General features: G+C 35.7%; 2 protein-coding genes across 2 annotated transcripts; both read right to left on the reverse strand.

Moving 5' to 3' along the window:
• Positions 1-5304: 5304 nt before the first annotated feature.
• On the reverse strand, positions 5305-6758 carry LOC122092871. The gene is made up of 3 exons (XM_042663177.1): positions 6319-6758; positions 5803-6234; positions 5305-5656 (listed from the first exon to the last, which is right to left on the reverse strand). Exons 1-3 carry the CDS (start codon positions 6756-6758, stop codon positions 5305-5307), a joined length of 1224 nt encoding a protein of 407 aa, XP_042519111.1.
• A 14330-nt stretch (positions 6759-21088) lies between these two features.
• LOC122092872 (disease resistance protein Roq1-like) lies at positions 21089-24915 on the reverse strand. The gene is made up of 5 exons (XM_042663178.1): positions 24590-24915; positions 22912-23800; positions 22744-22828; positions 21631-21764; positions 21089-21535 (listed from the first exon to the last, which is right to left on the reverse strand). Exons 1-5 carry the CDS (start codon positions 24913-24915, stop codon positions 21089-21091), a joined length of 1881 nt encoding a protein of 626 aa, XP_042519112.1.
• Positions 24916-27874: the final 2959 nt, after the last annotated feature.

Here is a 27874-nt window from a genome sequence, read left to right on the forward strand (position 1 = left end):
CGCCGCGTTTCCCGGTCCTTTTCTTTTAGTGCTTCAACCAGAAGCGATAGCTTCTAGCTAGTTCAGTGGATAAGATGGCTGCGCTCTAGCTCACTCAAGAATGGGACAGCAGTGGTCCGCCGGCAAGCTCGTTCTGATCTTGGATGCAGTACATTGGAATCCTGAAGCAGCACCACGAACGCTACCGCACGTCCGCCTGCGGTGCGGTAAGGCACCACCCTGTTGTGCCAGCAGCCAACTCCGGCGTGTCAGCTTAGTTATCCTCATCAAGCCACTTACTTGATGTCTAGCTTCCCAACTAGTAGACAGTAATTTACTTGGATTATTTTCTATTGTACAGAACTAAAAGAATAGAAGGAATCATCTGTCCCACTAGCTTACCAATTGGTTTAGCTAGTGAACAGTTTGAGAAGATGAACAATCTAAGATTACTCAACATTAATCCAAAAAGTTTCGTGGAAGACTTTTTGCACCTTCCTTATGCACTAAGATGGTTCAGGTTGAACAACTGTACTTTGGATACTCTGCCAACCAACATAAGAGACTGGTTCATCTTGACTTATCATTTAGCACGATTAAACAAGCTTGGAATATCCAGCCTCAATTTGAAAATATGGTATAGCATTTGATTTTTTTCTTTTTTCATTTGACTGCTATATTTTATAGATAGTACTTATATTCTCGTAATTTTCGTGACAGCGGTTCAAATATTTGAAGGTTCTCAATCTTAGTAATTGTGGATAGCTATCCAAGTCTCCAAGCTTTTCATGGTTTCCTTGGAGCATTTAGATCTTGGATATTGCAGATCCTTGAATAAGTTAGACGAATCCCTCTGACAATTGCATTTGCTCAAAAGTCTTATTCTTGAATTTTGTGACTCACTAGAGAAATTGCCTGCACGCATTGGTTATCTAGAATCTTTGGTTGAGCTCCAATTGAGTAATGTCACAAGAATTAAGGAATTGTATGGTGTGAGGTTACTAGAGAAGCTTGAAGTATTAGATGGTAGCAATTGTTATTTATTGGAAAGACTACCGCGTTTGTCCCGTTTGAAAATTTTGAGGAAACTATCTCTTGACGATTGTCAAATGTTGGAAGATATTGGAGGCTTTGATCCCTCAATATCCTTTGAAAATTTGGATGCTACAGGAACCTTTGAAGATGCATGATCAGGTCTTTTCTCAGTGTTGATTTTTGCTAATCCAATCAAGGTTTGAGAAGATGGAATTGAGGTTGGGATTGGTCAAAGGTCTAAACCCATTTCACTTCAGATCGACCTAGATTGGACTGAAATATCCCTAATTTTAATTAAAAAAACATATTTTATTTACTATTTTACCTTTTGTCCGTATGATATCGTTCAAGAATCGATATCGGTTAAAATCAAGAACAATCTGATCCGATTCCTCAAACCCATAGCCCCAACTGTAACTATTAGAAAATGCGAAATTGTTGATTACTTTGATGATTAACTGCTCCTTTCCTTTCTCTTGATTTGCAGAGATCACTTAGACTCCACAAGTCGCAGAAATTTTGTTATTCCTTGACTACTAATGATGGGATCTCTGATGAGGGTTAAGTATGAAGGTGTTATGGAGAGACTTTTTGACAATGGTGGTGAGACTGCTATTTATTCTTGAGCTTGGTGATTGTTAAAGGTGCCAATACCAATTCAAACAGTTGAATTAATTTTATTTAATTTCCACATATATTCTTTAGTCTATTAATTTGGTTAATCAGTGACAAATTCTATTTCATGTGAAACAGAGCATCCAAACGAAGAGGATACATCCTACTTATTTGTTGGGTTGCATATGCCCAGCTGTTCGTGGATACATCTTTTGTGGTATAAAATGGTAAAGGAAACATGGACTTCACTTAACCCAATGGGGTAGTGCAGTTAGTGAGCAACGAATTTTGTATGAGCCGTAAACTCGAACGTCCTAAGTTTGACTCCCACTAAGCACACCTTGGGCCGCTCACACGGGGGTATTTAGTTTTCTTCACTGTTTTCAGTGAAAGTTGAATGGTTCTCATTCAACCTCGGTATTATCCGATCCATGCGATTGTGGGGTCAGTATATGCCTACGAGATTAATTAGGCCGAATGCCTGAATACCCGTCGTTAGTAAAAAAAAACAAGGACTTCACTTCATATGATTACTCATTTTTTTTCTTTGGTAGAACATGATTACTCATTTGGATTTCAGTGTAACATGGACTTCATATAATCACCTTATGATATTATTTTGACTTTATGGGAGTGGTGGTACTGTTATAACATGAGGGCCTAGAGCATCCTCTCTCACCCACCAAGAAAGATGATACTATATACTGTATATAGTATATTGTTGTGCTTGCTAGATACTAGTATAAAGGGTAAGTTGATCAATAACGGGTAAAGTGATATTTTTATTTAACTACTAACAACAAATTAACACCATTAGGTTTTATAGGGTTTCAAGTAATATTTTCAATAGTTTTCCATAGTACAGGGGAAATTCAAGAAATTATCCTTTTTATTCTTTTTTTTAATGTACAAAACACTCAGAGAGGTTTCTCGGCACAAACGTAGTATATGCCATGTAACAGATCAGGACGAGTATTATTGTGAAACTATTATTGGCTTGTGACAGGATATTCCTATAGTGGCATCCACATGGTGTCAAAATTGGGCGAAGGGAAGTAGCACGACCTGAGTTGATTGGTTGAAGCTTGAGATTGGCATGATTGACTTCGAAATGCGTTGGACTCAAACACTGACTAATTAATAATCCAACGTTCCTGGACCAAGAGAGAGACCCAATGGTTACTCAATTGGAACTGACTGAATAATATGACCAACCAAAGACCAACAATTTATAGCAACATTATAACCTGATTATTACTTTAGCCTAATTATGGACCTCTAATCAGCTGACATAATAGAAATGTGTATGCCTTGGCCTATGAGACCCAATTACTTAAAACTTGTAGAAATGGTGTAAAACCTTGAATTAATGAGGAACTATTAGGTTCAACTGAAAACGACGAAGCCTGATCGATTGATAACCCTATACAGGTGATCTTCACACCAAGGAGTCGGGAGCAAACAGTAGTTAGTCTACTATAGGTTACTCAAGGGAGGTTTGTAATTAGAACATGGATGTGAAGGATTATGAAGACTTGAATAATTAGATTTCTTTTTTCTTGTATGGTGATGGAGCTGTTATGAACAAATGAGGGTACAAATTCTACAACAATGAGTTCGATTCTGAATTCCAAGTTCTCAAACCCAAAACCCTTGACCCATATTCTTTTATTCAATTCACAAGATAGAATTAATAGCCAATCACCTTGTATCTTGCTAAAAAAATCTAGAATGGAGACTTAAAATATGATATTAGATACTCTTCTAGGCTAATCGAATCTCCATCTAAACTGCCAAACATTTCTAGCCTATCTAAGCTGGCGGATCCATATAAATATGCAGGCCAAGACTAATATTCAACAAACCTATTTAGACACACTGACATTAACTTGGTTCAAGCTGAACATTAAACCAACTTGCCTGAACCAAAATTGAAATGGTCCTCGGTCGATAAAAGGGGAAAAATTCATTCTCTGATCTAGTAGAGTAGTACAAAATCTCTCATACCCCCGTCGTGTTGGGATCGAAATCCGATCGATGTCTATCTTATAGCTAATATCCCATTAGCATTCCTAATTCCTAGGTACTACGCTAGCATACCTATCATTCTCCCACCCTTTTATATGTAAACTTAAATCTAGTTTTCTGAGGCCACAGTGAGGATATTAGCTCATCATGATTCATACAATAAAGAGGAGAGAGAGAGAGGTCACATCTGGACTGCGCCGTTCTACATCCCTTGAAAAATGAACCTTAAATTTTTTTTTTTTTTAAATGTTTAGTTTATGCTTCCTTTTCTCCTAGAAATTATTTCATTATCCCTACAACTGTAGAAGAGAGAAAATTGGAGAGAGAGAGAGATCATTGGGCACAACAACTCATACCACGGATTTGAATCCTCTATGATGCAACACGGTGTTCAGCGTGCATCCAATGCCTAGAAATGTCTTAGGTTACGTGTGATTGTCTTGGGCTCTGTGCTAAGGCATTTTTGGCCGTTGAATATGCGTCAGACTCCATGTTACGTCACAGAGGAGTTGAATTCAATACCCGAATTGCAGCTAAAGAAATAAAATAATTCACTTCTCCTTAGGGTTTACAAATACTTTCTTAAATTATAGTATTTTTTAAAATATCTTTTTAGGTTTCATTCCCTTACTGCCACACGGACTTAGCAGCAACCTAACCTGATAGGAGCTAAATTTTGTTCATCTATGGCTAGTTCCCAAATTGGTGAAACATTGTCATCACAGGCTCTCTCTCTCTCTCTCTCTCTCTCTCTCTCTCTCTCTCTCTCTCCATCCAGCTTTAACCCTTTTCCCATCTCCCTAATCACCGTCATTCCTGACATTGGCACACCCTAATTCTCTATTGCAAACCTGAAACTTGTCACGTACACCTGCTTTGACAGAACCATGTGACCTGTAAGAGTGAGGGCTCGAATGGAGGGTCCCAATTTCTCTCGTACGTTCCGTTGTATCTCGTTCTCTATTTGCTTTCCCACACTGAATTGAGTGAATTTAGATGGGAAGGCCATCGAATATGCAAGCTCACGTATTAGATCCTCTCTCTCTCTCTCTCTCTCTCTCTCTCTCTCTCTCTCTCTCTGCGTGTGTGTGCGTGTGTGTTGAACTTGGAATCCAAATCCAGCATTGGAGTACCAGGCTTTCCAACATCGGTTGCAACACTGAATTTGTAGTGGTCCTGCCCTCTGTTAGTTAAAACATAAACGGTAAAAAAACATTGTTTGGTACGGGTATGTTTTAAACGGATCAAAACATGAACGAAACGGTCAAAAATACGGTCAAATACGATAAAAAGGGGAAAAAACTGAAAACGGATGATACGTGTTTTAAACGCTTATATTAAAATAATACGGTGTTAAAAAAAGGACAAAAATAGACATAAATTGGTATAATAATTATCTAAATACCTGGATAACAATCAAAACAAATATAGATAATATTCGTATTTCAATCCAAATTCTAAACCTATTATATCATGAAATAACATCGAAAATATATCAATCCAAAGATTAATATAAGATCCAAAATACACCATTCAAATATCGAAAATACATCATCCAAATATCCAAAATCATCATCCAAATTACATAATCCAAAATGTATCATCCAAATTACATCATCCCATTTCATTAAAAAAAACACAAATGTATCATAATATAGAATTAGGTTGATCATGAAAAGGTTCAACATATGTCTCTTCAAGTCTCTCTATCTCCAACTCAATGTTTACATCAGGCAAGTCACCAAGTTTCTCTAGGTCAATAGGTTTTGTATTCTGAATTGCTCGGCTCTCATACTTCTCCTTCATCAAAGAATTCATTCTAATGTATATCAAATCTTCTAACATTTCTGGAGTTAATCTGTTCCTCTTCTCTATTTGTGCTGCATCCCAAGCATTCCAATTCCTCTCGCAAGGAGAGGAACTACAAGGTTGGCTTAAGATTCTGCAAGCAATCTTTGAACCACAGGAAGATAACTGCCCATATATTCCCACCAAATCCCTACAAATTAACACAAGTAAACAAATATAAGGATGGTTTACAAATAAATATATAAACTTAATTAACTAACAGACTTACTTGGATGGTTAGTTTTCATTAAAGACTTTCCTGTAATATTGAACAAATCTAGGCTCCTCATTCAATACTCAACTATTTCTGTAGTGAATTGATCACGATCTTCTAGAGGAACCATGGTTGCCACAATACATTTTTTACCTTGCACAATTGTACTTGTCTTAATCAAAAGTCCACCATCAAACAAATTATTAGGATTTAAAGCTGCAGAAAGCACATGAACAGAATGAATTATATTCTTTTCCACCCTTGTATCAAACAAATCCAATATGGTAAAGTACTTTACTCCATCACTTTCCTTTAACTTCCTTAATTTTTCTTTTGCCCTAACAGTTGCTTCATACAAGTAGCATGCAGTGGAACCATCTGAATCAACAAGGTGAAGAATCCTAGTGAGAGGATCCATAAAAACAATAACCTCCTTTGCCCCATCCCAGAATATATCATATTGAATTTTCCTAACAGTCTTTAATGCTATTTCAACTCTATTGCAATGGAAGCCTCTTCATTCAGATGATGCAACCAATAACCTTAACTCATTCTCAACTACAATAAGAGATTGGAGCATTAAAAAATTAGCAGCAAACCTTGTCTTGCAAGGCTGCTTAATCTCTTTGTCATTTGTGAATTCCCTCATTAAGGCTATAACAGTTGTGTGCCTATGCATATAATCCACTACATGTTTACTATCATCAATAATTTCTCTCACCCATCTAACGTGCTTATGGATATCCTTTAAAAGTAAATTAATCATATGTGCAACACAATTTGTCCGATACATGTGAGACCATTTTTCAATCAACATATCACCACAACAATTATAGTTAGCACCAGTATCTGAAACAGATTGCACAGCATGTTGTGGTCCAAGCATTTCAATAACATCAGATATTTCTCTAAAAAGATATCCAGCAATAATACTATTTGAACCACATTCAATGCACTTCAGGAACACAGCCCCACCAGGAGAATAAGCTATCACATTAACCCAAGACCTCTTCTTTAGGTCAGTCCAAGAGTCAGACATTATTGTGCAATCTGTGCCACCCCATGTTGACTTTATTTTACTCACATATTTCATGATCTCTACCTTTAGCTTCAGGAATCAAACGGGTACGAATAGTAGAGTAACTAGGAATAACAAAACCCTGACCATAGGCACAAGCACCTTTCATCATTTGCATAAAATATTCTGTCTGAATAACATTGAAAGAAATGTTATTCTTAACAAAAAATTCTCTTATCATATTTTCTAATGACTTCTTGTCTTGTTTAGCAGCCAACTCTACCATTGTGGTTTGATGAATGCTCCTACCATGAAAATTTGTGGAACCAATTCCACTTTCTAGGGTTTCATTCGTCCTTTTCTTTTTAGATATACTCAAATTCATTTCTGCACTGGCTTCAGCTTGAACATGTTCAGGGACTTTAGTACAAATTTGAACATCATGGCCAGTCAACCAAGCCAAATGAGCCTTCACTCTAGTAACACTACTAGAGTAATCAAGTTCACAATAATTGCATTTAAAACAGCTCGGCCCAAGTTGTTGTACACATTCCCAAAACTTATCCTTTTTTCTAACCATTTTTCAATAATATCAACTACCTACATAATATGCAATCAAATATTTATTCAAATTTAATATATATGATGAGTACATATGAGAATTGAGAATAAAGAATTAACAATTAACAATCAAATATTTATTCAGATTTTAACATACATCTTCACAACAAATCCATGCCTAAAGAGTAATTCCTAAACACCTAATGCAGCATAAAATATTACTCGGATTATGTATAGGGGCAGGAATAGTTCCCTGAGTAAAAAATCAATGGTTCCCTTAAGTAACCCAAAAAAGAATTCAACACAAGCTAGCATAGAATGAAACAACTTCTTTTCATAATCCATTGTACACATAAGGATTGTAAACTACACCATGAAAATAGTTATGGTGAACTAGTGATAAATGATGACAAGCACTGAATCATACAGGTAATAGACAAGATTGTGGATATATTCCAACAATAACATACATCAATCTTGCAGTATTGGAATCGTTGTGTCGTCTTCTTTGAATTCAGAAGAAGAAAGTTGGAGTCTTTTTTGTATACTAAATTGTGGAACAAAGTGATTCTAATTTACCAAACAATATCTGCAACTGAACAGAGAGAACCATTTTCTCCTGTATAACCCAAAAAAAAAAAAAAAAAAGGAAAACACTAAAGTTAGAACAGTACTAGTTCTATATAAGGAATTTGAAATAAATGAATCCATGGGCTATGGAGAGAAATAAAGGTCTATAGGATTGTGATCAGTATAAAGCTTAAAGGCTTAAAGGCTTAAAGGCTCTTACTCTGTTTTTCTTTTGATCTCTATTCAAGCAACAACCACTGTGAAGAACATCTTACGAAAATCCCTTCTTTACTTTTTTTTTTTTTTGTGTTTGTCACTCCAAATCTCAATGGGAGAAAAACTACATTATAACGGTAAAAAAGATTTTTTGTTTTTTTTTTTTTTTTTGTTTTTTTGGGTATCTCAGTATTCTTTTCAGACAAATGAATCTATCCCCATCAAACAGAATATGAACAGGATCCCAAAGACAATGATTAAGGCATGAGATTTAACCAGATCAAAAAATAAAAAAATCAAAAGGAAAAAAATAAAAAACCTCTTTCTGCAACAATAGAAATAGAGGTGAAGTCGAGTCCGGTGTTTGCGCTCGTCGTACATCGTCCGTCGTCCATTGTCATGAGGTGGACGGTGGATCGTAGACTCCGATGTTTCCACTGGCCATAGTGAGGTAGATCGTGGACTGTTGGGAGAGAAGACAGGGGTGAAGTCAAGTCCGGTGTTTGCGCTCGTCGTCCGTCATCCATCGTCGTGAGGTGGACGGTGGATCGTAGACCCCGGTGTTTCCACTGGCCATGGTGAGGTAGATCGTGGACTGTTGGGAGAGAAGAAGAGAGGAAGTGAGAGAATCGTGTTACGGAAAGTTAGGGTTTGAACTTTGAAACTTTGGGAATGGCCGAATGGGGTGAAGTGAAAGTGGAAATTGTTGTGCAAGTGAAATTAATCGTGGGTTTAATAATTTTTTTAATATCTAATTTTTTAGGGAGAGGGATAGGTATGCCACCGATATCAAGTATGGTAGTGGATAGCACCAATAGGAACACATGATGGAGTATCATTCACGAATGATATGAAGATCATTTCAAAAAAAAAGGAAGAGAGAGATAAACACAATGGGTGCTAGCATACTTGATATCGGTGGCATACCCAACCTTGTCCCATTTTTTAATAGGAAAAAAATGGATATGCATTTACAACGCATTTAGAACTTCAAATAGCCCTGTCCCCATTTTTTACCGACTGTGGACAGTTCGGCAAACGGCGTTTAAAACAGTAAAAAAAAGGTTCAGCATTTTAAACGCGTTTTCAACGTGAATGAACTAACAAAGGTCCTGCCAATATATGCTTTTAAAATGCAATTTATTTGGATTTTCAAGAATTTGGAACAACAAATGATTCCGAATCCCACTTGCTTTGTTTGGAAAACTTGGGGAGCCCAAATGCCCTTTGCATGTTTCACAATTCAGGTCGTATTTGGGTTGACCAATACTCATCATCAGATGTGGTGTTGTAATGCGTCAGAATATTCTGACTTGAACTCTTTATAAGCTAAGTCTAGACCACTCCAACTAGTGGTATCTTCTTCCCCATCGTATTGCGAAAAATCCAACTTCACCAACTTAGGCATGAAGGCTTGCTGAGAGTTGGAGGAGCGTAACCTTGGTACCATCCAGGGGCCACGAACCAAAGGAATGAATTGGTGCGCTTGAATTTTCACCTACCTCAGTGAGAGTGAGTGATTGAGTGTTAAACCTCTCGAAGATATCATTAAGTTTACTGAGAATTTTCTATTGTTCGTGAAGGATTTGTTGATGCCCTTCCTTGAATGTGTTTACTTCTTAGAATTTCTCAATCCTTTGCTCCATACTTTGGCTTTGATACTAAGCTTATACATGCAATGGAAGATGTGTTTCATTATTTGTTTATTACATGATGCTAGGAAAAAAATTTGAAGCTAGCGCAAGGGGCTTTTTTATGGGCTGAAACGGGAATGCAATGATGGGTGAAATATAGGGGAAGTATGGAGCGGTTCGGAAGAATTGAATCACACTTATTGACAGTAGTACGACATCATGGCTTTGATGGATTTATGGGCTTAAATTAATTATTCGGGTTGATTAAATGGGTGAGAATCAAGTTGCATAAACAGGTTCGATCCAGTCTCAAGTTTAGGGATATACTGGCCCAACCCATTGTGGTTTAGGGTTTTGGATGTAGGATAATATTATAAATAGTAGGTTTTGGGTCCTTATAGCTATTATTCACTCTTCTGCACTTTACCACTAAAGTGAGGGAACTAAGGAGGTCTAAGGGACTGTAGAAAATCTATAACCAAGCCAAAAGAGTGAAATTGGTAGTGACCAACATTGATCGTCTTCAACATACTAGGTGAAATGTACAAATCATCTATGTTTTGATTCAAATATTTGTTTTAATTTGATATCATGTTCTAGTTGTTTGTTTGAGAATCAATTAGGATCTGATGTGAAACCCAAAATAAGATTTAACATGTGGTATCAGAGTAAACTCATACGAGGCTATAATCGATTTGATAGAATTTTCATGCTTCATTGGTTATTGAAAAACGCAATGAAATTGAAATTTTACTGAGATTTAGATTTCCTCCACAATTGTTGTCGGATTTAGAACCAAAGGACTAGAATTGGGAATCCACGTTTTGTAATTTTTTTTTTTTAATAAAATTAAAAAAAAATCATTTTTTGCAATCTGGTTTTGAAATCCATGTTATGGATTCGGGTTTTGGATTGAGATTGGAATCGATATAAAGCTTGGAATTGGTTTAGTTTTTGTTTAAAAAAAAGTTGCAAATATGTACAGCTCAGAAGCAGTTGTTTTGCCTCGAAGAAGAAAAAGAATAGAGAAAAGGTTTAGGGATGACGAACACCTCGCTATTAAAGGTTTATAAATTGAAATTTAACATTAAAAAGGTTGCACAGTTTGATTTGGTGCGGAATCAGCCATTAAAGAAGGATTTGATTGGGAATCGACCATTCGATTTGGGTGGTATTTGGGTTTCAATAATACAGTTTTAGTCTAATTTGTGGCAACGACCATCAAAATATTGTTAGCCGGACCAAGTTGGGAGTTTGCCTGACTTTTAGTGGCTGATCGTCGCTGACTACAGCACCCCAAAGGACTAAACCCTAACAGAGTCGTAAGGTTCTGTTTTGTTCAAATCTATCTCAAGTTTGAAGATAGATAGATTTGGTATTTATTGCTTCGTCATGGACCTTTAAGTCCTTTAAAGTTTGTAAAACAAAATTTTTGGGCCAGTTTTTAAAACAAAACGTATTGGGCTCAGGAAAATTTAAGTTATGTCTAATATGGGACTAATGGGCTGAGCCATGGACATTTCTTTTTAATTTGTTTGACTTAAAAGTAATGGGCCAAGCCCATATTTATTTTATATAATGGGTTCAAGCCCATATGTATAATCCTAATTAGAATGGATAGAACCAAAACAAATCAAACTGGCCAAACCAAACCAAGATTAGTCAAACCAGATAGTGAGCACACATGGTTGAACCAGCCCAAACCTGGACCAATTTGGTGGGTCAGATCGGGCCAAAACCCGTATTTTGAACCGCCACCAGAATACCCCCGTTGGAAACGTTCTCCGGTGGTAAATTTTCCGGCGTTGACTGGGAAAGTATATATTAAAAAAAGAAAAAGAAAACTTTCAGGCTTATTTTGGGTTTTTATTCAAACCACTTTAAATGCCATTTTAAGGGTCGTTTTAAGGTCAAATTTAAATTTGTTTTTTACGTTGGATTCGTTGTTTCAGGCCACATTTAATAATCTAATTTTTATATGACATGATTATTTAAAATTTTATGTTATATTTGTTTTAATTATATACTCAAGAGGGCATTGATCAATGTTTTGATAAATGATTATGTTATTGATCATCTAAAGGGCCATGTTTTCAAGTTTTTATTAAATTCTTATGGACTTTTTTTTTTTTTGCTTTGTTTTGTTTTGTTTTGTTTTTGTTTTGTTTTTGTTTTGTTTTGTTTTGTTTTTGTATTTGTTTTTGTTTTTGTTTTTGTTTTTGTTTTTGTTTTTTTTTGTTTTTTTGTTTTTTTTAAACCCAAGTATGTTTGATGATTTAATAAGGAAGGGACAAAATTGGGAATTAGAACCGTCAGTATCGATCGGTATCAGCCTTGACCATTTGCAAGTTTTAGAACCTTAGTCCCAAGGTCTTGTGAATAATAAAATACCATTGGTCATCATGATGTCTTTTTTTTTGTTAACCCCGACTAATCCTCAAGGAGACTAGCATAGCAATCCACCACCATGATCTCCACTTAAATCGTAGATGTACAGATGGAGAATCGAACTTGAGACCGTGCCCTAATCCACAGAATCCCTAGTTTGCCCTAACCATCTGGGCAACCCACGGGTGGGTGGTCATCATGATGTTACTTTATCATATACTTGAGATGTTGTGAATTAATATTTAACTGGTCGAATCAGTGGGAGGATGAAATTATGTACTTTGAAATGTTTTATATGGTTCGATCAGTGGGAGGATTAAATTCAACATTCTTGATTGCTTTTAATGCAAGATAAAATGGAACAGCATCAAAGTTTGTTCCTAAAATGTTTGGACCCAGATTTATATTCCAGAATTGTTTTGGGACCCAATTTTTCTTTCTTTTAGAACTGTCCTGGAACAGTTGTCTGTTTTAGTTTCATATCGGCTTCGAAATTATTCTGGGTCTTATTTATTGTCATGATTTTGTTCTGGGAAGATTTTTTGTTCTAATTTTCAGTTCTATGGCAACATTTTATCATATTTCTGTTAATGGTTGTACAAATAACACTTCAAATGTGTGTTCCCACACATATATTTATGTTTTTGCATGTACTGATTTATCACTACCATGATATTAAAAAGTCATTTATGAATGATGTAAGTAGAAAATTAATGATATATTTTGTGCTTGCATGTCATATTTTTTACATCCTATGATGAATGGATGATGTTGGATTTTAAATTGGGTGTATAAGCCTCCACATATGCTTAGCTATATAGTAAATTTTTAAGAAACCATGAAAGGGTGTGGTGGAATCCACCAAAGTGGCACATTTTATTCTTTCATGGTTTTTACTAAGACAAGAAAGTTGGTGAGCCCATAGGTGATATCGCCCAAGTTAAAGAAAATGGTAATAACGCAGAAGTTTCTAAGCCCAAAGGTGAGAGGATCTCAAAAGTTATTATTCTTTTCACAGTAAATGTTGAGTTACAAGAAGATCAGTGTATTCTTAGCCCAAAGGATAGGAATATAGTTACAATTGTGACTCTTGTATAGTTTTATATCCTAGTAACACATTTAAATGTATGTTCATATACACATATATATCTCTAATGGGGAAAACATGATAGGATTGAGTAAAATCCATTAAAGTGGTACATTCAATTTGATTGTGTCTTTCTCGACAGTAAATGTGGTATTTTCCAAAGGTGATGTCATCAAAGTTTGTGGACATTCAATTTAATTATGTATTTCTTGACAGTAAAAATGACATTTTTCTAAAGGTGATGTCATCACATGTTAGAAAAGGACATTGAGTTAGGAGTTCTTTTGTCCAAAAGTGATTGAATTTTCAAATAGTGGTGTTCTTTTCACAGTTAATACAAGAAATAAGAGGATCAATGAGAGATACAGTTTCAGTTACAATTCTTAATCACTAACAGGATGTTGGCATGCCTATTACAAAGGCTTTTACAGTGGGAGTATTCAAATATCACATTTCTAACATGAGTATTATTGAGTTTTTGAAATGCTTGGTTAGTGTGAGCTTTGCTTCTTGTTGATTACTTGTTTATGCTTTGAAACTCTAGCCCCTATGTTTTGAGCACAATTTGATAGATTATATAATTATTTTATTCATTCAATTTTAGTATTTATTTTATGCAAAGTTATTCTATCATCAGTTTCTTTGTTGATTACTTTATGACTTCATTTGAATATGGTTTATGAGAAGTAATTGCCTCAGATAAAAGAAATATTTTTGACACAGTTTAAAAGGTAATACTTGCCACAGTTCAAAGACAATAATTTTGTCACAGTTCAAAGGCAATGTTTGCTACATTTATAAGTAGTGATTGCCACAGTTTAAAAGGTAATACTTGCCATAGTTCAAAGGCAATGTTTGCCACAATTTATAGGCGGAAAGCCACAGTTAGATATTAACCTTAGACCAAAAGTGATTTGCCACAATAAATGTTAATATCACAGTTAAGGACCTTCGTGGAAAGAATATTGTGGTGTATCTCTACTATTGTTCGATGTGAGTGAATTTTCAGCTGAACATAGTAAGAGTGATTAATGTAATGAGATTCTATGACTACACCAGTTTAAAAGACTTCCTTATAATTAATGTAGCCCAAGTTGGAGATTGTTGGATTTATGAGTTTAAATTAATTATTCGAGTGGATTTAATGGGTGAGAATCTAGTTACATAAACCATTTCGATTTACTCTCAAGTTTAGGGATAACCTAACCCAACTTATTGTGGTTTAGGGTTTTGGCTGTAGGACAGTATTATAAATACTAGGTTTTGAGTCCATACAATCATTATTCACTCTTCCCCACTTTACCACTAAAGTGAGAGAACCAAGAAGGTCTAAGGGGCTGTAGAAGATCTATAGCTAAGCCAAGGGAGCAAAAGTGGTAATGACCAACATCAATCGTCATCAGCATACTAGGTGAAAGTACAAATCATTTATTTTTGATTGAAACATTTGTTTTAATTTGATATTGTGTTCTAGTTGTTTGTATGGAAATTAATTAGGGTTTGATGTGAAACCCCAAATAAGATCTAACAGGCTTTGGAACGTAGTTCCTCTCTTTTTCAATGTTCATTATTTTGTGTCTGTACCAGTCTTTATACACAGGCCTAAGAACAAAGTAATCCTACTGATCCAAATTCTTGCAAAAAAAATATAATTTCCAAACTCTCACACGTAGATATAACTAGCTTAGACATTGATGTATTATTAATGAATTTTCTTCTCATCTCATGTTGGATTTTATATTATACAATATAAAAATTACTTTAGTAAAGTTAAAGTTTCAAATAATGTTCAAAACTTTTTCCCCCCTTTTTACTTTTTGAATATTGTTTGTACACTAGTAAGGACAAGTAAAGAGCTAAAAGTAACTTTCTCAAGTTTGTTTAGTCCCACATTGGAAGTGGATGAAAGGTGTGAGGGGTTTATAAGTGGGAATGTTTATTAAGAGTGCAAGCCCTTGCGAGAGGCACTCTCCCTTGTCATGTGTGTGTGTGGGGGGGGGTTCCTAGGGTGCTTTCGAATTGCGTGCATGCCGAGCCGAGCAAAGATGGGTTGTGGCCGAGGTCGGGGTATGGGTATCAGGAGACTTATCTTTTTACTCCAAATTCGAATTTGAATTTTTGAAATTCGAATTAAGTGAAAGACACCCATCTGTACGTACCTATACGTTAGTTCTATACACCCATTGGTATTAAGACATACATCTGTACACATGTACATGTAAAGATACCCTTTGACAATGGACAGGTACTTGTACGTACAGACACTTTCTCCTTAATAGATAGTAGAAGTCCAAAATACGTTTTTATGTTCTGTAAGTGTTTTTTGGAAACCTCTTTGTGGGAAAAGTGCTCTCTGCTAGTGTCTTTTTCTGAGTGTTCTTAAGACAAACAGTAATTGTTTTAAAGCAAAAACCTCTCTGTTTACTACCATTTCGTACACAGTATACATTGAGTATTACCTTTGGTTTTCCCTATTGCAATTACTTATTGGAGTTGCACCTTAAGAGATTGGGGGAGTCGTTTTATCTTGGAGGTGAAGACGTTGGTCTGCCTGGTTGCATACTATTACGGGACGTTCAAATACCTTAAGGAGAGTATTCGTATACGACTTAACTCCATATTTTTGAAGGATTTCTATTTACAATTCTACATATTCGGTTTGACTCGTAAGTGATACTCTCCTTCTTGATTTAATAATATTTTATTAAAAGATTTGTCAAAGTCTTATACCTATTGCCACATTCTGTTTCTTACAATCTTAAGGTATTTGAATTGAATAGGTATAAGACTATGGCTAGTGATTCAGAGGATACACATAATGCAAATGATGGTACACCAACACCCCCTAACAATGTTGATCCAATACTGCCTACTAATTTTTCTACTCCAACCAATGTGGTACCAACAGTTGGGACTTTTCAACCCATTATGGAGAGGATGAAGATTGTGGCTAAGTTTGATAAGATTAACCAATTTAATGGTCAGAATTTCAAAAGGTGGAAACAAATGATGCTATTCGTGTTGTCTCAAGTTGGGGTTGCCTTTGCTTTGACAGAACTAAAGCCACAACAAACTGAAGATCCAGTTCTTGAAGCAAAAAGGCTTGCATGGGTGGAGGCTGATTTTCAGTGCAAGAACCGCATTCTGAATGGTCTTTCAATTGAATTATATAATGTGTATAACTCTTTTGAGTTTGTTCATTTAATGTGGAATGCACTTACAAGGAAGTATACCCTTGATGATGCAGGGAGTAGCAAGTATGTGGTGCTAAATTTTTTTAACTTTGTTATGGTTGAGGGAGAAGAAATATCACCCCAAATTGATAAGTTTCAGGTCTTAGTTGGTAAGTTGGCAAAAGAGAATATCATTTTGCCGGATGCATTTGTTACTAATTCCTTAATTGAAAAACTACCCTCCTCTTGGAATGATTTCAAATTAACAATGAAACATAAGAGGAAGGAGTGGACATTCGAACAAGTGGTGGTTCGAATTAAAATTTAGGAAAGAAACAAAGCAAAGGATAAGGTTGAGGCAAGTAGCACTCAACAATTGAAGGTTAACATTATTGAGACCGGGACTCAAAACCAATCCAAAAAAGGCTTTCAAGTTAAGAAAGACAAGACCTTCAAGAAGAAGAAAGGTAAATGTTTCATTTGAAAGATACCGAGCAATTTTAAGAAAAAATGTCTGAACAAGAAGAAGACGTCGAATAAAACAAAAACCAATTTACTTGAAGATGACATCTTCACTGCTATGATTACTGAAGTGAATATGATTGAGAATCCTAAAGAGTGGATAATAGATACAAGTGCCACTAGACACATTAGTGGAGACCGGAATGTATTTATTAAATATTTACCTATCACATTTGGTGATAAGGTCTTTATGAGAAATTCACAGACTTCAAGTGTCATAGGCAAAGGAAAAGTCACATTAAAGCTAACTTCGTGAAAGACTTTCGGTTTGGATATTGTGCTTTATGTTCCGGATATTCGAAGGAACTTGGTGTCGGGACCACTTTTGAACAAGGCTAGAATGAAATTTTCTTTTGAGGCTGATAAGGTTGTTATGTTAAAAAATGATGTATTTGTTGGAAATGGCTACTTGAGTGATGGCCTATTTGTATTAAGTGTTTCTGAAATAATTAATGAAAAATATGATTCTTCTGTTTACTTTGTGGATTTTTTTGAATTATGGCATGGTAGATTAGGTTATATTAGTGCCCCTTACATTTTTAAAATTTGTAAAATGGGTTTGATTAAGGCAAACATTAAACCATCATTGAATAAATGTACAACTTGTGTAGAGGCAAAGTTTACCAAGAAATCACACAAGTTTGTAATATGGCAAAGTGGTCTTCTTGACCTTATTCATAGTGATTTATGTGATTTTAAGCCTTGTGAATCACTAGGTAGTAAAAAATATGTTGTGACATTTATTGATAATTATTCAAGGTATACTATGATTTATTTGCCTAATTCTAAGAATGAAGCAGGAAATGTTTTCATATCTTACAAAATTGAAGTTGAAAACCAATTAGGAAAGAAAATCAAAAGACTTAGAACTGATAGGGGTTCAGAATACTTTAACATAAATGACTTTAGTGAAAAGCATGGCATCATATATGAAATTACACCTCCTATCAACCTGAATCAAATGGTATAACCGAAAGGAAGAATTGAACATTAAAAGAAATGATGAATTCAATGTTAATTAGTTTGAGATTACCACTTGACTTGTGGGGGGAAGCAATTTTATCTGCTTGTTATATTCTAAATAGAATACCCCACAAGAAGACCGGTATGTTACCATTTGAGTTATGGTTTGGTAGACAACCTGGTTTAAATCATTTAAAAGTATGGGGTTGCCTAGCTAAAGTGGTCATTATAGAACTAAAGAAAAGAAAGTTTGGTCCTAAGACTTTTGATTGTGTATTCATTGGATATGTAAAACATAGTACTGCATGCCATTGTATGGTTCTTAAAACCATAGATAAAGTATGTGAAGAAAATAATATCATGGAATCCAGCGATGTTGAAGTTTTTGAAAATATATTTCCTTTTAAGACAAGCCTATTAGAAAATAAGGAATATAGTGATGATTTAAGCTTAGGAGAGAATGTGTCAAAAGAATCTGATCCTACACCTAGTGAAAATGATGCAAGTCAATTAAGGAGTAAGAGACAAAAGAAGTCTACTTATTCAGAGGATGATTGGCTTGTTTATGTTGTAGACAAGGACCCTTTTACATATAAAGACACTATAACATCACAAGATGCAGTACTCTTGAAGGAAGATATAAAGAGTGAAATAGATTCTATATTGTCCAATCATACTTGGGAATTAGTTGACTTACCCTTAGGGTCTAAAGTGTTAGAAACTAAGTGAATATTTCAAAAGAAATTAAAACTGGATGGATCACTTGATAAGTTTAAGGATAGACTTGAAGTCAAGGGCTTTAGACAAAAGAAAAAGATGGATTACTTTGAGACTTTAGTTCCAGTAGCTAGAATCATTAATATAGGAGTTATGATTGCGGTTGCTTCCATCTATAATTTGGTGATCCACCAAATGGATGTAAAAATAGTTTTCTTAAATGGAGACTTAGAAGAAGAAATATATATATTAAGCAACCAGAAGGTTATAAAGTTCTTGGAAAAGAAAATAAAGTGTGTAAGCTTGTTAAATCATTGTATGGACTAAAACAAGCACCAAAGCAATGGCATGAAAAACTTGATATGGTGCTACTATCAAGTGGATTTATTTTGAATGATGCCGAAAGATGTTTATACAGTAAATTTCATCTTGGTAAAGGTGTTTTCACATTACTTTATGTAGATGATATATGTTAATTATGAGTGCAAGTTTGGACATAGTGAATCAAACTAAAAGACTGCTTAGGTCCAATTTTGATACAAAAGATATAGGTGAGGTTGATGTGATTCTTGGAATCAAAATCATCAGAAAAGGAAGAGAGATAATTTTATCTCAGACACATTATGTTGAGAACATGCTTAAGAAGTATAGTTATTTTGACTCACCCATTATTAAGACACCTTTAGAGATGGGATGTCATTTACAAAAGTATTTGGGTGAACCTGTAAGTCAAAAGAAATATTCACAAATCATAGGCTCTGTTTTATATTTGATGAACTGTACTAGGCCTGATATTGCATTAGCAGTTGGAAAACTGAGTCAACAAACTCACAATCTAAGCAAAGAGCATTGGCATGCCCTAAATGGCTTAGAAGTTTATGCAGATATTCCATTATGGCCTAAACCAGTGCCTTCCATATCACTTCATTGTGGTAGCTAGGTAGCAATAGCTAAAGCAAAGAGCAGGGTATAAAATGGAAAAAGGAGACATATTCGTCTCAGGCATAACCTTGTAAGGCAATATATAAATGACAGAATTATAGCTGTAGATTTTGTAAAATCAGAAAGCAACTTAGCAGATATGTTCACGAAGCCAATGCCTACAACGGTTATTTATGATTCATCTAAAGGAATGAGCTTGAAGCCTATGTCATAAGTCATGTGATGGACACCCAACCTATGTGAAGAGGTAAATTCCTGAATTAGGTTCAAAAGGTACAAACGAAGTCACTGGATGACCTGTCTAATACTGCTAATATAGTATTCATTCTGGTTAGATGGGAAAGTAATACCACCACAAAGAAAAGAGTATGAGTTATAAACTCTTAATCAAGCGAGATCTCACAAAATGTGGGGGTGTGTTAACTGTGGTGCACACTATGTGCTGACCTAAGTGGGTGTAGGAGGTGAGGCCGCCTATTAGTGAGAATTTTAAAGGCAAATTCTCTAAAAACCCATGAGACCAAGATAAGGGACAAGATCGGCTTTTATTAAAAGAGGAAAAATGTCCATTTTATGAAAAAAAAAAAAAAAAAAGAATACCAAATGTTGACTGGTAGAATATGGGTGGTGAGCTAGCTAGCTACGACGAAGAGGAAAGGTTTAAGAAGTCTGACTTCACTTGTACTCTGTAACGTAGTTCATCAGATCTAGTGTAGGTTCAAGTCCTGAAGACACTTGCAACGATGTGTCCTACTATGTTTAATATACTTAGTAATATGTCTGTATTACCGACATTTTTTGAAACTTGTGGAGAAATTGTTGGATTTTATATTATACAATATAAAAATTACTTTAGTAAAGTTAAAGTTTCAAATAATGTTCAAAACCTTTTCCCCCCTTTTTACCTTTTGAATATTGTTTGTACGCTAGTAAGAACAAGTAGAGAGCTAATAGTAACTTTTCTCAAGTTTGTTTAGTCCCACATCGGAAGTGGATGAAAGGTATGAGGGGTTTATATGTGGGAATGTTTCTTAAGGGTGCAAGCCCTTGAGAGAGGCACTCTCCCTTGTCATATGTGTGTGGGGGGTTCCTGGGGTGCTTTTGAATCCCGTCGAGCCGAGCTGGGCCATGGCTGAGGTCAGGATACGGGTATGGGTATGGGTATCAAGAGACTTATCTGTGGGAAAAGTGCTCTTTGCCAGTGTCTTTTTCTGAGCATTACCTTTGGTTTTCCCTATTGTTTTATCTTGAAGGTGAGGACATTGGTCTATCCGGTTGCATACTATTACCGGACGTTCAAATGCCTTAAGGAGAGTATTCTTATATGACTCAACTCCATATTTTTGAAGATTTCTGTTTACAATTCTACATATTCGGTTTGACTTGTAAGTGATACTCTCATTCTTGATTTAATAATATTTTATTAAAAGAATTGTCAAAGTCTTATACCTATTGCCATATTCTGTTTCTTACATCTGATATAAAAAAAAAAAATTGCCAAAACAAATCTAATTAAGAGGACATCAATCATTATGAGGCAAATCCGACATTTCATAAAGACGAGCTCTAGTCTTGGGCTCAGGAGCATCTCTTTCTCTTGTTGACGTATGAGAGGTTGAAGAAATCTGCTACATTAGGCACTTGCTGGTCATGTCTCCCGAACAAAAGCTTCCAGAATTTTACTCTAGATTGACAAGTAAATGAGATCTCAATGGCATCTTTTCCTTCCAATGGAATCCCAAACCATTCAAATCCTTCGAAAGGGTGAATGTAGATTATATCTGGATGAATAGTAAACTCAACGTCCTTAATTCTCAGCGTATGGCAACAATTGACTTTTTTCTCATTTAGGCGGATAAGTGCAGAAATATCCAAATAGATGGTTTGTGGCCCTTGCTGTTCTAACTCCTTATCAGATGTGGATTTCAAAACAATGCACAGAAATAAAACCTTATCACAGAACCCATCATTAACAGTCAAAGAAAAACTATGTTCTGGTGAGCAGTCGGGTGAAACAAGTGTTCCCTGCAAATTATAGGAAAGGAAAGGAGACGTCAATCATCAAAGTAAAAGACTAATTAACAGTTTCTTGGAGTAGGGGAAGAAGACACTGAAAGAACCTGTCGTCGTATGCTTCTTGAAGTATGTGTCAAGTTATAGCATCCTCTCGCATCCAAGCTTTCCAAATCTTTCAAATCAATCAATTGCCCAATGGATTCATCTAACTTATCCAAGGATGTGCAATTTCTAAGATCTAATTGCCTCAAGGAAGGAAACCATGAAAAGTCTGGAGACTTAGATCTCTACAGCCCCTAAGACTGAGAACCTCCAACTTCTTGAACTGCTGTCAAACAAAGAGAATATGAGTATTATCCATAAAGCTTGGCTATCAGATGAGAAAATAAAAAGTGGAATGCTATACCTTTTTTTCTTTTTGAGGTCTGATAGTCCAAACTTGTTTAATTGTGCTTCATGATATATGGAGATGAACTAGTCTCTTATGACAAAAATTGGTTGGTGAAATATCCAAAGGACATTCCTTCCATTGGGACCATTTTAGTGCATAAGGAAGGCGCGAAAAGTCTCCCATGAAGCTTTTTGCATTAATGTTGAGTAATCTTAGATTGGGCATCTTCTCAAAGCATTTATTATCTAAATCAATCTGTAAATTACTGGGATGGAAGATTCCTTCGACTCTGTCAATTCCCTATAGTAAAAAATAACCAAAATAAATTGAAATTGGTGTACATCGAAAACAACCCCCAACCCCCCTCTCCCACACACCCCCCCCCCCAAAAAAAAAAAAAAAAGGAACGGGTAATTGTAAGGGCCCATCCCATGTCATTTGATATTCCCTGCCCTAGTGGTAATGGAATGCATATAAATAATTATAAATGTAGAACGTTATTGACTGCACTATGTTTTTGTTGTTGTTATATCCAATATATATATATATATATTTATTAATGTCTTTTGATTACTAGGGGTTATAAGCTTACCCCAACCTCTACAGACACACATACACACACACACACACATATATATATATATATAGAGCGAGCGAGAGAGAGAGATGGTCTTAGGTCTTACCCTGTTTCATTCTAATACTTCCAAGATTTCTTCATGTCTTATGCTGTTTCTTTCTAATCCTTCCAAGATTTCATCATGTCTTTCCCTGTTTCCTTTTGATACTTCGAAGATTTCATCATGAAGCCACAACCTGCTACACTTACCTGGCTCTCTAAAGTTTTCTTTTAAGACAATTTGCCTTGCCATGTCTCGAACTTGATCATGCAAGCTCAAGCAGTAGTGACCATCCTCAAATTTAGAAGGGACCATTTAATTAGAGTGTTTATTGCATCTCTAGGAAAAAAGCCACAAGCCTTCCAAATGGAAATTACGCTTTCCTTCTCCCATCCAGTGAAAAAGCATCCAGCATCAAGGAAAATGGATTTATGATAATCGTCTTTTAGTTTATCATAGCTTATGTTCAACCTTTCGTAGGCCTCATTAGGAAGTGCAATTTCTTTCCATTTTCTTATTGTGCATTTCCACACTTCTTTGCTTCTTACACCCAATAGCTTGGAACCCAACACCTTTAGAACCCAAGGAACCCATTTTGAGTATCTTGCCACAACATTTGAAAGCTCCATATACTCTTCAAAAGGTTCGTCCTTTCGAAAGGCATGCAATCTGAAGAGTTGAAGAGACTGGTTATCATCCAATAATTGAGGCCGATATATTTTATCAATGTTAGCCTCATTTAGAATATTTTCATATCTTGTCGTTATTATGACGCCACATCCTTCACAAAACCAATTTTGATTACCAATCAAATAATCAAGTTGGGTAGCATCATCCACGTCATCTAGAATAAGAAGAACATTATTTTCTACTTGAAGACTTTGTTTAATAAAATTTTTTCCACTATCAGGATTCAGTATTTCATCATGAACTTTTCTTTTGGAGATTCCATGGATAAGTTTCTTTTGTAAAGAAACTAACCCATTATCTTTTGATGCTTCTTCTCTAATGTTTGGAAGAAAGAAACTCCGACGAAATTTTTGAACGATACGATTGTGGAGAGTTATAGCGATAGCTGTCTTCCCAATGCCAGCTATGCCACATATTCCAATAAATTGAACATCTTTGGAACCAAAATTCAACAAAGATAGCAGATTGGTTACATGAGATTCTAATCCAATACCGTATTTGACATCACCGGAGATAATGCTGCTTGTTACCTCTAAAGCCCACTCAACAACATGCGTAATTAGCTTTGATTCATCCCTGTAATTATTGAGCAATATTTCATATTCCAATTGAATGAAAAGCAATTATTAATTATGAGAAAAATTAATAATTTATTATGAGCACAAATTTGAGACATGCATCCCTCTATATATATATATATATATATATAAAGTACTTAAAAGTGGCAAAAACATTGAGATTTTCTTCATTGTTATATTTTGAGAAATATTTTTTTATATCCTTTTCTCAGACATCATGACACGAAGCGAGAAGTGTGCTTATGTGGTAGCAAAATATCTGATCACATAACACTGGTAACTAGGGACAAAAGAAATCTGATTGGAAAAGTAAAAACTGTCTTTTTTATCAAGTTCCATGCTTGATGGTTCTAATTTCTAAATTCTAACAAGTCTTAAAATAAATATATAAGTACATAAAAAAATAAAAAAAATAAAAAAATAAAAAGAAAAGGAGAGCTCAATGATATAAGATTATAAGTAATAACCTCAAAATAAACAGAGAAGCAATATTATATGGTATATTGGTATGAGACTTTTATTTTATTTTATTTTATTTTATTTTTTTGGGGGGCGGGGTGGGGGGTCCGCCTTAGAAAGAAAAAATATATGAAATAAGACTTACCCATTGTCGGTTTCTTTGAGAACCCACCCCGTCAGATTCGCTACCTTGCTCAAAGCATCCTTCCAAGGCTGTACTGCTTTGACTCCATAATTTTTCTCATGTTCAACAAACACATCGTGAAAACTTCCTCCCTGATGTTAGACTTCAGACGGACTAACATGGAGGAATATTGGCAGAACAGACTGATCTTTGTCATGGCACTCCCATATCTTGACAAGTTCCATCAAGCACCATTTGCTACTGGCATAGTGTTCAGAGAAGACAATAATAGAGGCTTTTGACCGTTGGATTGCATCGATAAGTTTTGGTCCAATCTCTTCTCCCTCCCTCAGTTTATAGCTATCCATAAAGACATTGATCCCTTCACGATACAGAGCATTGTGGAGATGGCCAGTGAAACTTTTGCGAGTGTCTGCACCCCTGAAGTTGAGAAACACGTCATAAGGTGGACATCCAGCAGTGAAGGTGGAGGAGGAGGAAGAGGAGGAAGCCTCCGCCTGTCCAGACATGAAGTTGCGGTTGCGGGAAGATGTTGAAGGACCTCTCCCCTCTCTATTCTTTGGTTTCTAGACTTGAATTTCCTTGAATTGCTTCCCAATAGAGTGTTTTGGGGACGTTGTTCTATGCTTTAATGGAAATAAAAAAGTTACGAAACCGCGTGGAGGATCAAGTTGTTGGAGAAGAGCCTATGCATGGGCCCTGACTCCTGAGCAGTGATACCCAGGACCTTCAGGTATACTTTTGAAAGGAAGAAGTTGCAATGATATAAGCATTTATATTTATTTATTTTTACCCAAGGTGTCCTAGATCTTTGAGTAGTCCCTCGTGTCACTGTGATACCTTTTACATAGGATGAGGTCAATCAGAGATGAAAACTCTCCTGCGATGATCCCAAGAAGTTAGGTGTTACGACGAAGGTTTGATCATGGGACCTTGCTTCTTGAGGCAAAGTACTGTGTCCCTCCAAGAAAGGAATTAGGGGATGGTATCGGTACTGGTATCTGATACTGATATTGATACTGATACCAATCTGATCAGTGGGTATCGATCGATTTTACCCTTATTTTTTCTTTTTTTTGTTGAAAAAGTACTAATTTTTTTACTATTTTACCCCTGGAACAATACAGATAACCAATCCGGATTAGTCAAGGATCGAAGGTCAAGAATCGAGGATCGGTCTTAGCCAATACCAATCCAATACGATCGATACAAGACCGATACTTGAAACCATGCCTCCAAGCCAACTACGCTCACCCTTGAGGGTTGCGTTTTTATTTACTCTCCTTGTAGCATAGTTTAAGAAAATCAAATCACACCTAGATTGGATCAGTATCAATCCTGATGGATCTTCAATACCAATCTAACCTATATCGATCCATTGTTAAAATATAAAGATTTTAGTATGAAATACCAATTTTTTTTTTTTCTAAAGAATAAATCTATTTGATCAAATCTGATATCAATCAAATTTAATCCAATTTATGTCAATATCGTTAATTCAATCTTAATGGATATTGATTGAGACCAATCTCAAAATCGACTCCGATTTTTAAAACCTTGCCTTGTAGTGCCACTAGAAAAAGGGTGTCATGGGCCTATGACGGTACCTTTCTGTGGATAAAGTTCTTTGAACTTTGCATGTCATAGAATTGTTTCAAGGAAAGTGGCCTGCCGAATTGACTTTTTGAATGGTTTCTTCTCATCATAAGGCTGTGTTGGTAGCCAAGAGAAGAAAGTAAAAGAAAAAAAATTAATAAAATTTTAATTTTTTCTGAGTTTGTGAATTTTTTTTTGTGTTTGACACGTCCTGATTAAAGAGATGATTCAGTTTTCAGATTTAAAAATTTATCTTAGGAATTATGAAGTTTTCTTTTTTACTTTTAAAAAATAAGTTTTACCAAAAATATAAAAAAACATGAGAAAACAATAATAAAGGAAAAAGAGGAGGAAGCCTCCGCCTCTCCAGACATGAAGTTGCGGAAGACGTTGAAGGACCTCTCTCCTCTCTATTCTATGGTTTCTAGAATTGAATTTACTTGAATTGCTTCCCAAAAGAGTGTTTTGGAGACGTTCTATGCTTTAATGGAAATAAAAAAGTTATGAATCCCCGTGCAGGATCAAGTTGTTGGAGAGGAGCCTATGCATTGGGCCCGACTCCTGAGTAGTGATACCTGAGGACCTTCAGGTATACTTTTGAAAGGAAGAAGTTGCAATGATATAAGCGTTTATATTTATTCTCCTTTCTTCTTTTTTTTTATTTATTTTTTATTTTTTCAAACCAAGGGGGTCCTGGATCTTTGAGTAGTCCCTGAGGTCTGTGATATGTTTACATAGGATCAAGTCAATCCAAGGCGGAAACTCTCATGCGGTGGGCCTAAGAAGTTAGGTGCAACGACGAAGGTTTGATTATGGGACCTCGCTTCTTGAGGTGGAGTACTGTGTCCCCTCCAAGCAAGGATTTAGGGGATGGCACTGGTATCGGTATCTGACACTGATATTAATACCGATTGAATGGATAGGTATCGATTGGTTTTGCCCTTGCATTTTTTTAAAAAAAGTACTAATTTTTTACTATTTTACCCCTGAAACAATATGGATAACCAATTTAGATCGATCAGGGATCGGGTATTGGGGATTGGTCTTAATCCAATACGATCGATACAAGACCGATACTTGAAACCATGCCTCCAAGCCAACTGCGCTAACCCGTGGGGGTTGCGTTTATATTTAATCTCCTTGTCGCATAGTTTAAAAAAATCAAATCACACCTAAATTGGATCGGTATCAATCCAGATGGATCTTCAATACTAGGGGTGAAACAGGGCCGAGTTGGGTTGGGTTTCTCCAAACCCTAACCCAACCTAGGTCCCAAAACTTAACCCAACCCTACCGGGTTCATGCTTAGGCCCAACCCTACAGGGTTCAGGGTTGGGCCGGATTGGGTTGGGTTGTCCCCAGCTAGTTTTCCTAGTGGAATCACATTCTGATAAGTATGATTCAATTCCGATTTCAATTTCAATTTCAATTCCAATTCTTTAAACCACTCCGCTACCTTCAAACTCTGAAAAAATTGACCGTAACAGACCTTCCGCCCCATAAATTCTTCAAAGTGCTAGCATGTGGTAAGTGTCTAAAGAGAAAGGGTCCCTTCTACTAATGAAGTTCTCTTGTCGTTTTTTCAAAAGCTTAGGAAAGCTTCCTTGTACTATTTTAATTACTTTCTTCATTCATACAACATGATACAATGGCATTATGGCTTGAGTTAAATCTTGGCCACAATGGAAGTCCACGTGGGCTAAGCCCAACCAAAATATTAGAAATGTGAAACATGTTTCCTCTAATTTTTTTTAGGGTCGGGGATTCATGCACAGGAGATTTATTTATTTATTTATTTTTAAATAGGAGATTCTCATGCATCGATAATTCATAAAGTAGGGAGTGAATTTGATATTCTGATGGGTATTTTGT

Source organism: Macadamia integrifolia, chromosome 11, assembly GCF_013358625.1.
Source record: "Macadamia integrifolia cultivar HAES 741 chromosome 11, SCU_Mint_v3, whole genome shotgun sequence".
NCBI classification, from domain to species: Eukaryota; Viridiplantae; Streptophyta; class Magnoliopsida; order Proteales; family Proteaceae; genus Macadamia; species Macadamia integrifolia.